General features: G+C 44.2%; 1 protein-coding gene across 4 annotated transcripts in view; it reads left to right on the top strand.

Annotated features, from left to right (window-relative positions):
• Positions 1-4,832: 4,832 nt before the first annotated feature.
• Positions 4,833-12,090, top strand: part of NRP1 (neuropilin 1) — a 138,398-nt gene continuing 131,140 nt past the window's right edge. For all 4 annotated transcript variants that reach the window (XM_042991401.1, XM_042991400.1, XM_042991399.1 and 1 more), the window contains exons 1-2: positions 4,833-5,198; positions 8,636-8,810. In XM_042991401.1, coding sequence (XP_042847335.1) covers positions 5,126-5,198; positions 8,636-8,810 — 248 coding nt within the window. In that variant the 5' untranslated portion in view covers positions 4,833-5,125. The remainder of the gene's footprint in view (positions 5,199-8,635; positions 8,811-12,090) is intronic.

Genomic DNA, 12,090 nt, shown 5'->3' with positions numbered 1-12,090 from the left:
TATTCTACTCTTAACCTATTCCCCACATAGCAGCTGGAATCATCTGATATGAACACAAAACAAAATTAAATTCTGCTAACATAAATTCTACAATTCTTAACTGTGGGTTTGTTTTTTTGTTGTTTTTGTTGTTGTTTTGATTTTTGTTTTCAACTTTTAAATTAGTTTTTACTAGTTTTTTTTCAAAATTCCTTAAAATTTTAGTTCTCTGTATAAAACTATGATTAAATGTTAAGAGAACTACTTCCCTGTTTGATTGCTCAAATTATATTTTATACATTGTCCTACTTAAAAACAATCCCTTGGAAATTTTGAATATGTTCTCCGTAATGTTTTTATTGGTCTGATGAGTGTTTCTATTGGTTATTATTACCTTAATTTTCCTAATTAAAAAGTAATTCAATAAAGGCAGAACAATCTAAGAATATTCTTTTAGACAAATAATACATAATTTTCAAATTCTAGCCCTGACCTCTAACACCAAAAACTGTTTTAAATCCGATAACATGCTTCCAATTTTAGCATTGTCTTCCTGCATCTTGTTATTGCATGTACTGTATTATAACTTTGTCTTAAAACTTTAGATGGTAGCATTTTCTCCAACATGTGAAGAATTTTTAAAGTAATTTTTTATTACTTAAATTTTTTTTAACATTTATTTTGAGAGACAGAGACATAGAATGAGCAGGGGAGGGGCAGAGAGAGAGAGGGAAACACAGAATCTGAAGCAGTCTCCAGGCTCTGAGTTGTCAGCACAGAGCCTGACACGGGGCTCAAACCCATGAACCATGAGATCAGGACCTGAGCCTAAATTGGATACTTAACTGACTGAGCCACCCAGGTGCCCCTTAAAGTAATTTTTAAAAGGCCAAAACTGAAAGATAAGAAAGTAAAGGTTCATTTGTTTATTTTCTTCCTTCCTCTGCCAATCCAAATTAACGACATACCTGTGGATGAGGTCCAAAAGACACCTCCTGAATAGCAGAGTCCTTTGACAGAAGTGTCATTTGTAATATAATTTTAAAAAATAGTAGTAGGGACTCCTGGCTGGCTCAGTAGGAAGAGTATGCAACTCTTGATCTCAGGGTTGTAAGTTCGAGCCCCATCTTGGGTGTAGAGATTACTAAAAATAAATAAATAAATCTAAAATAAAATAATAGTAAATTAATTTAAATTTAAATTTCTAATCTTTTCCCAGTTTCACTTCTTCCATCCTTACATTTCAAATGTAGGTTAGCTCCTGCTAAAAATATGTTGTTTTATTGCTTTTCTGAAATATGTGGGCTTGGTGCTTTAAAAAACTTGCCTAGACTTGATATAGTTTTGAAATACCAACCTCAATCTCCATATTGCATCAACCTGGAATACTTTGAGGAAGTTTGTGGCTCAAATGGCCCTCCCGGAGCAATGGATCTCATCTTATTTCTGATAAATTGATGAGAGCTTGATGAAAAGAACCAAACATTTACCACCCAGTCTATTCTTAATGGTGGGCAAAGATTCCAGCCCTGCTAGGGAGGTCTGAGTCCCTTATTCCTCTGCAGTTCCAGTGTGGGAGTCTATGGGGCTCGGTGTTGCCCACCCAGGGCCTCCGCCTGGCATTCTGGAAGTATGCTCCATGAATCTTCCCTTCACTGAAACTGGGTCCTATCTAGTCTGGGGATTTGTGATGTCAGGAAGAGTGATGTGTTCGTGAGATCAAAATAAAATCAACCTAGGAACACTGCCAAATTCTTCCTCTGTCTATCACTTATTCTCATATAAAGGTCGGTCTGTCTCCCTTGCTGGAGAATTGCGGAAATCTAAAACTGACCCTCTTCAGCACTTAAGCGGAATCTAACAGCAGAGGAAAGAGGTTGTTAGCAAGGACAATTTGCTCTGTACCAACCCACTAGTTGGCAATTATCAATCAGTGTGGTAGGGCTCCATTCCCCAGTACTGTGTAGAAACTAAGAAGTCTAGAAAAGCCTCAGATCAGGTAAGCCCAGAAAAATCAGAGGCAGAACTTAAATTTGATAGTTCCCCCCAGCACTTAGTGCAAGTCTTATTAGTTGCTTGGAGAAAGCCTGGCTAAAGTGTTCACCGGTGAGCAAGAGAGAAGACAGGAGTTTTTTTGGTTTTTTTTTTTTTGTTTTTGTTTTTGTTTTTTTCCTGCGTGTTGACACGCTGGAGGAGCCCTTCCTCCGGGAAAGGAGGAAGGGAGCCAGAGGGGGCGGCGAGGTTGCAGAGTGGGGGTAGTCCCTCTCTGAGCGTCTGATCTGGTGGCTTTATTTGTTAGCGCGGTGGGTCCAGGCTGGGAACTGCACACTCAGCAGGGAAAGGGGAAGAGAGATTGGCGGCAGTTTTATAAAAACAATACAGCTCAAGTCTCCCGCGTGTGCCCCCTCGCTCACCCCGCGGAGGCACAGTCCGGTCAGAAACGGCTCCCTGGAGCGAGTGCGGCCTCCTAGTTCCCAGTAGGAAGAAGGCGGGTGTTTGCGACTGGAGGACGCCCTGACCGCTGCACGCCCCTCCCCATTCCCCTTCTCTGTCAAACCGCCAGGTTCTGAGAGGCGCCTTTCTCTCCGAGCCCGGGACGGAGGTCGCTCGGGGTCACCCCAAATCTGATGATGCCGCTCGCCCTGCGCAGCTGGGGCTTGGGACTGGCGGGGGTGCGCTGGAGGCAGAGAGGACACGGGGAGGAGGCGACGTGCGCCTGTCGTAGCCAAGCGCCGGGGCTTTCCTCCGCAGCGCCTGCTCCCCCGGGTCTGCGCTGGGCGCGGCTGGCGCCCTGGTCTCGCCTCCCTCCCGCCCTCCCGCCGGCCGCCAGGGCCCCCGGACGCCGGGCTGCCCACGGCCCCGCCACTGTCCCTTCCGCTCAACCCGGGCATTTGACTCCCGGCCTCGTAGCGCCACCTCCCCACCCAGCGCCTCCCGGGGGTCCGAGAGCCAAGACTCGGGAAACTGATGAGGGGAAGGAGGCGCCCTGAGGCCGGGTCTCCAGCTTGGAGGCGGGGGCTTCCCGCACGCCCGCAGCGGGAAGGAAAGCTGGACCCGGAGAGAGCGCGCGGTGAATGCCGGCGCCACGGCTGCACCTCCGCCCGGCCACTAGCCCGCCGGCACCCCGAGGGGCGCGCGCCATCGCGCGTTGCCGGGGCCGCGCGCCTCGGGCTGCCCTCCTCCCGTCCCGCCCCTAGTTCTTCCGCCAAAACCCTTGACCAGAGTCTCCTGGCCAACATTCTTAAATCTCTTTTGCCAGCTCTTTGCGCCAGGTAGGAATAAAGCTCTGCTTTCAGGGTGTGTGAAGAACGCCTATTCCCAGAAGGTGTAGTGACCTTTTCACCTCCCGCACGAACTCCTTGGGAGGGGGGTCCGAGGGCATTTACCCTCTCAAGGGCCTGATCGGTGGCCGAAACGTTTGTTCCCTATTCTTGCTATCCATATCCTCAGAGGCCTTATGCAGCAGTTCCGGGAAAGCCTTTGGGGATGGAACTGGGGGGCATCCAGTCCACAGTGAGGACGCGCCGCCACGGGAGGTGGGGGTGGACAGGAGCTGGAGGACTGGCATGACAATTGCCTGTGGCCTGGGGCGGGCACCGTGCGAGCCCTGCCAAGAGCCCTCCTACCCCGCTACCGTTCTCCCTTCCAGCAGAGGCACAGAAACGGGGGCCCCTGGACTCCTAATTGCCAACCCCCGGGAACACCTGGGCTCCACAGAGACAAGAGTCTGGGCGGGGTCGGGCGACGGCTGCCCCCTAGCTGAAGGCGCACCACTTCCCACCCTCCCGCGTTCCCTCTGTCCCGCAGGAGAGGGCCCCAGATCTCAGTTAACAATGGAGCCCCCGGTGCGCGGCGGGCACCCGGGCACCACTGGCGCCCGGCAGCGCGCCCTGCTGCGGGACAGGGAGGCCGTGTGCGGCTGCAGCACAGCCTCGCCCGCTCGAGTGGTCTGATTCGGATTTACGTGGCAGCGACACTGTCAACCCTTGCCTGGCTCTGTGGTGCGTCTCCCACTCCAGCCTAGCTTTCCCGGGTCTCCCTCGTCCTGGCCCGGAGCGCCAGGAAAGCCCTGCTCCTCCTCGCCCCAGGCCTCGGGCCGGCACAGCGGGAGTGACCCGGCAGGCCCAGCGCTCCTCGCCGCCACGGGTCGGGGATTTGGAGTTGCTCGAAGCTGCGGCCAGCTCCCGGGCGCGCCGCACTCCTCCGCGGCCGGATCCCGGGGATCCTCCACCAGCTGCCGGGCTCTCCCCCGGGGGTCCTGAGCGAGCGCGCAGAGGTAGGCTAGCCCGACCCAGTCAGTCGCTGGCACCGACCTCGATGCTTTCTTTCCAAACACACACACACACACACACACACACACACACACACACACACACACAGACGCCCTGGGCGCAGACCCCCCCAACGCCTCCCTTCCCGTGGATATCCTTCAGGGCCTCCGGGAGAGACCGACAGACGGACGGGGAAAGCACACGGAGGGAAACTTGTTCCTTCCAGTCTCCTGTCAGGCAATTACTGGCGAGCCTGTGCCGGCAGAGGGGAGGGAGGAAGCGAGGGAAGGGCTCCAGAAGGGGAGGGGGAGGACGAAGGAGGTGGGGGAGGCGGGGGTGCAGTTGGTGAAACTCCTCTGTCTCCCGCTCATCTTTTCATTGCGTGCTCCTCTCCTTCGCGCAGACACCCCAGACCTCCCCTGGGCGCCAGCTCCTCGGCTCCAACGGGTCCAGAAACAAGCCGGATTTTTTTTTTTTTTTTTTTTTTTCTGGAAATTGGCTTTGGTGTGTTTCCCTACCTCCCTCCTCCCCCGTCTAGCCCCCCCTCCTTTTTTTTTTTTTTTTTTTTTTTTTTTTTTTTTTTTTTTTGAGACATGGCCCGGGCAGTGGCTCCTGGAAGAGGAACAAGTGTGGGAAAAGAGAGAGGAAACCGGAGCTAAATGACAGGATGCAGACGACTTGAGACACAAAAAGAGAAGCATTTCTCTCGGATCAAGGCATTGCATCGCTGCTCTCCTTTCTCCAAGACGGACTGAGGATTTTACGGCTCTAGGCGGAGTTGAAGCTCTTCAGATTGTTTAGATTCCCCGCTTTGCTCTATTTTCCCCGCACGTTCTGGTTCTCCCGCGTCTGCCTGGGGATCCGGCGAAGGGAGAATGGAGAGGGGGCTGCCGCTCCTCTGCGCCGCGCTCGCCGTCGCCTTCGCCCCGGCCAGCGCTTTTCGAAACGGTAAGTGACAGGCGGAGGCGCGTGTGACAGCGCGGCGCCCGGGCTCCCCCGCTGCCCGCGTCCGGCCGGGACTCGGGCTTCCCGCTCCAGCCACGGGACTCACGCGGAACTGCCGGGATGCACCGGGAATAGCCACCTCCTGGGCGGAGGAAACTTTTGTCCAGGAGGAGACATAAAAAAAATAAGAACGGTCGGTTCGGGGCAGGAAGATTTCAAGTCCTCCGCCTCCCTCCCGAAGTTGGTTGTTTGGTTATGGGGGTTTTCCTACCTCCGTTACAAGGCAAAGCTGCCTACCTTCCCAGATCAGCACACCAATTATCTTAATAATGTTTCCTCCCAAAGGCAATTAGATGAGACTCCCTTTCAAAAATCTGATGGCTGTTGAAAGTTAATGAACACTTTGCCGGGAGAACTTCCTGGTTGTTTTGCAGCTCTTTGAAACCATCTCCTCTGGTGGGTGCCTGCAAGAGATAGCGGCTTTGGGGTTGCTGGACCTCTCTCCTCTGTCTTTACATATCGCCCCTCATCTGTCTGAAGTATGAATGAAAGTTACATAGTGTCAATAAAGGAATCTGATATATACAGTGTAAGACACCGGGATATCTGAAAATCCCTAACCTAGCTACAGCTTCCACTTAGCTTCTAACACCACTCACTGCTAAGTAAATGAAAGAGTGCTGGGATATAAACAGTATTCTGTAAACTAAATAATATATTTTAAAATGTGATCTGGTTATAGGCATGTTTAACTTACACTTTAAAGTAGGTGAAGGCAAGGATATGGAATTATCTTTACAGTAATTCTTCAGCAATTATTATTAACTATTTATCAAATATTTACTTTTGTCTGGCTTAGGTTTCAATCAAAGTAATTAGGAAAAAAAAAGAACACCCACTACTTACTGTGGTATATTGTTTTAATAAGAGGCCACAAGTGGAGGGGTTCATACCAAGAGGAATTTAAATCACGTCTTTATGATAGGAGTTAATCTCTCTAATATGCTTTTTGGAGGTTTTGTGTTTGAAGCAATAGATTTCCCCCAACAGCCACCAAGCAGTGTTCTAAAAAAAAAGCTTAGAGGTGACACACACACACACACACACACACACACACACACACCTGTAAATATGGAGTTCAGTTTATTAATGAACCTGAGTTAGTGGCATCTTTCTATTATCTGGCTGGCAAGGGATGAAAAACATTCTCCTCCAATTGAAAGAGGTCAAGTGGTTAGACTTTAGAAATTACAGTAACCCAACCTCTGCCCTCTACAACTCCCGAGATTAAGTCCTTAGTAGGGATATTCACAGGATGGATTCGTAGCCTAATGCAAATAGCTTCCAGACTTTAGATTGTGAAGTCCATGGAGATTATATATATATATATATATATATATATATATATATATATATATAGTATATTTTTAAATTTTCTTAGCAGAAATCTGGGGAATGCTGAGAACCTGAGCTCCAGTCTGTGAGCTTGCCTGGTTAAAGCCATGTTGCTATGCGTTCAGTGACCAGAGCCAGTAAATGCCTCTGTAACACAGCAGACCTCTTAAAGCCATGTCCACCTCCACCAAGTACCAGTGTCTGCTAAATTAATTCATTAACCTTATTTAGGTCTAATGGTCCAGAGTCATTAGAAATTGCTCTTTCTTAATCAACTGTTAGAGAGATTTAACAGAGCCAGGGAGTCTAGCAGTCCACATTATCTTATTACACTGTCACTTTCTCAGAAGTCACAGATTAAAGAGCTCTGGTGTGGTACCGAGTCTACCTAAATGTCTTCTGAAGTGACTCTGTGGAGTGACTAGAAACAGTGCTGTTTTATTTCACTCCTCTTACGGATGCCAGACACTGCCATGATGTTTGTATAGAGCTGGATGAGACTTAATGAGATGGGGTCACTTTCCAAGTTTTCTACACATTTGAAATAATGGAAAAGCCTCAGTAGAATCACATAACAGAGTCCAACATGATCATTAGTTGAGATCCTGAACTCTAGTTGCAACATTTCTTCTTGGCAAGCCTTAAGCTTTTAAAAGCCAAGGCAAAGGAAACCAGTAGAAGGGTACCCCCCAGTCTAAGAAACAGGGTCAGAAACATCTAGCAATTGAGAAAAACAATGTGATTTATATTGTCTTCTTTTTAATTTATGGGAAATGATTTCTGTAATGCATGTAGCTTTATGCATTTTTGATGTGCACTTCATCTTTCATTTCCATTTGACCTGGTTTTCCTGTAATAAAATTCTGTAGATTTATAAATTCATGCTGAGAGCAAAGAATGCCATTCTCTTTCCACAGGGAATCTATTAGATGCAATATTAAAATCTATATATACCATTACTGAAAATTTGTGATTGATAGGCTTATATATTTCACTGCTTTCATACCTATTCCTTTTACATAGTTTATGCACCAAATTTTTATTGCTTAAAATTAAGCATCAATAAATGTGGCAGCATTTCAGGCTGAGACTCTCCAGCATGAAATCCATCATAAAAAGTGACAATGAGAATCTACACTGAACAATAAAGCAGCCCAGTGACTGGTTTATTTGGCTCTCAGTGAATCACTTCAGCATTTGGTTTTTGTTTTTGTTTTTTAAATGAGGGCTCAAAACTAGTTAGCTCACCTTTCGCAGAATGTGAGACTATGGCTTACCATACCCGGACCTCATGTGTGGTAGGATTTTTTTTTCAACATATAGGGAATTAGAATTAATGCTGGGTGGCTATTTATTTTTCTTTCTGCCCAGTAGCTTTGATCTAGTCTCTAGGACTGAACAACTTTACTTGGAGCGGTAGAGCAGAATTATTTCTGCTTCACCAAATACACTTTGTTCTCTGTTGATCTGGATCTCCAGAGCAGAGATAACTCAAAATCACTTAGATTTATGGGCAGATAAAACAACAACACAAAAGGTTTGGCTTTAAGCCAATCGAAATCTTGGATGACAATCCCCACTGATCAATGACATAGACCAGGCTTATCATCAAAAAGCCACACAAGGGGTCGAATCACTTCTTTTAGTCACCTTCCACTCAGAACTTGCTACTTAATGCGATTACACTTCTTGGGGGATAATTAAGTCTAGTAGAAGCTCCCTGGGGACCATGTTAACATCCATTGAGAGGATTTAATGTTTTTAACGCTAGAAGACCTTTTTTCTTGGGAAGGAACTTTGTGGGGGTAAGGGTGGAGTCCTGTCAGATGTCAGTCTACTTTTCTCCTGTGCTAACCTTCCTGGGATCAAAGAGTGTTCCTTGGTGGGGGGTTGCTATCAGTGCCACCTGAAGGGCCTGTGGGGACCTCTTGGAGTTCCCCCTACAGAGTTGTGGAATGTTAAATAACCAGTAATGTTTGTATAAAGCTAGAATACCTAAATGGTTGTCAGGGAAAGATGTTATAAAAATGTTATTTTTATTACAGATAAATGTGGTGATACTATAAAAATTGAAAGCCCAGGGTACCTTACATCTCCTGGTTATCCTCATTCTTATCACCCAAGTGAAAAATGTGAATGGCTGATTCAGGCTCCTGACCCATACCAGAGAATTATGATCAACTTCAACCCTCACTTTGATTTGGAGGACAGAGACTGCAAGTAAGTGAGAAAGTATTTGAACAGGGCACCACACCACCATCTAGTGGTCATGGATGCCTAAGGGGGGAAGTCTGTGTGTACAGTATGGGATATAAATGGATCCAGGAGGGATTCTGATCTAGACCAGATCATGTATCAATGGTATGGAAATTAAATTATGTTAAGTAATTTCTGAGTTCCCCAAACTAGCATATTATGTTTAAATGTATAATCTCTCAATTTTTTTTTCCTGTTAACACTTATGGTTTCAGAACTCTTTTGTTAAGAAATGTATATTTACATTTCTTTCTCTCTTTTTTTTTGTTCCTGGAAAGGGGAAGAACTAGAAACCCAAACTTTCACTTCAGATTTTTTTTTAATATTGTGGGATACTAACATATATAGCATCAACAGATGATGAGGTTGGGTATTTTTTAACAAATCTGTGACACATTTTGTGATTTAAGGACTGAATCTTATTGAGTTTGACATGACAAAGCAAAGTGTCATTGAATAAAAATAAGGCATATAGTGTAAGCTGGATGAGGGGTTTTCGTTGTAGATTAATGATTGCAAGTGTCTTATGGAAAATGCAAAAAAAAATGTTAATGCATAATGAATACAATGGGGCTCAAATGTAAATTATTATTTCATCTATCTGCTTTCATCTTGCTAACGCCTTCTACTGTGAAGTAAATAAGCATCAATTTATGCCAGATTTCCTTATTATCAAAATATCCTCACTATAGATACAGTCTAAATTTTATCTCTTCACTTTATATGAATGAGCTAGTGTGTGGGTCTTGCTTTGCACAGTGTAGAAAATGTGTTTTAACATTGCAGGCAGCAGTCTTCTCAGATCCAGGATTTGCTCTTCTCTCTGGACATCCACGAGACCACCTGTCTCTGTCTTGTCCACGTTACCACATTCTGCCACCCTGCATGTGATGTGTTCTCCAGACACTTGAACCTGAATATCTATCTTTAATGAATGTTTGGATAACGAAATAGTTTTAGCCAAGGAAAACAATCTACTTAAATCTCAATTCTAAAGTGTTTCTCAGGGACCAATATGTTTTCCCAAGTTTTAAAATGGATCAGTTTGATATAATTTCATACGATGTGAGTAGGCTATGGTTTCCATTGGATATGAACATTATTATGCAGGCACATTCATTATTAAAAATGTTCTATTTGCAAACACAGCCTTTTTAGGGAAGAACAGAGTAATATGAAAACGTTCCCACCTGTAGGAAGTCCTTAACGACCTGTTGAGTTGGTGGGGTAAACTAGTGTTTCATGGGCAGGGAAATGAGGTCATCGGACTAATTCAACATTCTGGTACCTAGAGAATTAGCATACATTCATACACTGTTGATCAATTTCCAAATAATCAGCATACACTAGAGTGTAAAAAAAGTATGCTGATTCCAATTTAATCCTTGTTCTGTGCCTCAGGGCATTATATTGACTTCTTAATCTTGTATGAAAGTTGCCATTAATAGAGTGTTCCAGTGACTGCTAAGAAACAGGGAGTTTATTGTTGTTGCCAATATTCTGTATGGTGGTTTTACAGCATCAGTCACCTAGAGAAGCTGGATATTTGTTCTCTCTTTCATTTTATTTTGTTTTATTTTTTGCTTTTTGAAAATATTTAAACTGCTATAAGAGATATTTTTAAGAGATGGTAAAACATGTTCAAGTAATAACATTTTTCCAAAGATAAGATGCCATTACATTTTAGTAACTCATGTCTACTAAATCCTGATCTGAAAATCATGACCACAACTGCATATGATATAATAGCTAAAACATTCAAAATAATCAGTAGTCAGTAGCAATGGTGTGCTGGTAAGGGTTGAACAACTGGTTCTTGGAAGGGGGTGGGTCAAGTCCTCATTTGTAACATTTGCCAATTTCTGTAGTGTAAATATTCCCACCATGGCCAGTTTCAAACTATCTATGTGATGTCACTGTATGCAGACTTGCAAAGAGACCTGCATGAGAGGTTCTTGTGAGCTGGTGCAAGCTGGAGTAGAAGTGTATGAAGGGGAAGCCAGTCAAGTGAGTTAATATGTGTTAAGTGCGTATCAGTGTCTGGCAGGCAGTAAGTCTGCAATAACTATTTGCTATATCATAATGGGAGGTGGAGGGTTGTGGAATTGGAAGAGCACTTTTTCAATGTTCTTTCTTAAACATGACAAGAAAAGGGATAATTATAATTTATAGCAAGGGAAAATTTTAGTGATGTCGACAAGGTATTCAAGAAACTGACATGACCAAGAAGATTGTTGCTGTTGTTCTGATAGAGGCGAGACTTTTCAAGGCTACAGAGTGAAGTGGTTTCTTAACTGTAGCGAGTAGGGATTTGTTCTCTGTGAAGGTGCCATCTCCTGGCCAGCCTTGAAAGGCTGATAATGTTTAGCCTGATGAAGTCAACGGAGATGATGGCATAGAAAAATAGCTTTGTGCCCTGTTTTGAAGTGTTGCTACCTGATTGTTTTATCAATAAAAATTCAAAAAATGATATAGGAAGAGCAGCTTAAGACATTGCTGTCACTATATTTTCAGGCTGGTCCATATGTGACTCCTGGTCACTGTTGCACGTTGCAGTTGAGATATAAGCATAGCACAATTCTGACAATCTTTTGTGAAGGCTGTGAGAATAATCTACAGCTTTAATTTAAAATTAAAATTCCCTACAAAAATGAAAAATACCAATAACCCTTGGGAGAACAAATTCATAGGCAAAAATTTTTTGTTGGATGTGCAAGAGCATAGTTTCTTTGTTTTTTTACATTTTAGTGGGTTTGGGGTTGGTTTTTGTTTTTGTTTTTGTTTTTGTTTGTTTGTTTGTTTTTTGGTCATTTATAATAGGCTCCTTCCAAAAACATATTTGAGTTGATACAAAATTAGGTACAATAAACCAAATACAGTGAGCTGGCAAGCTTTTGTTTATCATTCCTGTTAAGATCAAACTGATTGTCTTATTTGAGATATTTAATACCTTCCCCTGTTTCAGCTACATTTTATATCTAAGAGCAGTAAAAAGTCCAATGTCATTGGGTTATTGGCAAGATAAAATAGGGTAGTGGCTATGAAAGCCCTTTGAAAAGTTAAAAAGCTTCCCTCAAAAGAAGTTGCCACTGTTATTATGATATCTTTAACAACTTGGTGATGGTTAGAACATTTAGAAATATGAAACTTAAGCATATGTCAAACTAAATACATAGATCCAGTAATGGGATGATCCACATAAAATATACCTGGCAATTTCTCTTGAAGCTTTCTAGTATTTGTA

The sequence above is a fragment of the Panthera tigris genome, chromosome B4 (genome assembly GCF_018350195.1).
Source record: "Panthera tigris isolate Pti1 chromosome B4, P.tigris_Pti1_mat1.1, whole genome shotgun sequence".
Classification (NCBI taxonomy): domain Eukaryota; kingdom Metazoa; phylum Chordata; class Mammalia; order Carnivora; family Felidae; genus Panthera; species Panthera tigris.
The sequence above is the reverse complement of the archived record's forward strand: the minus strand, read 5'-3'. Positions and strand labels throughout refer to the sequence as shown.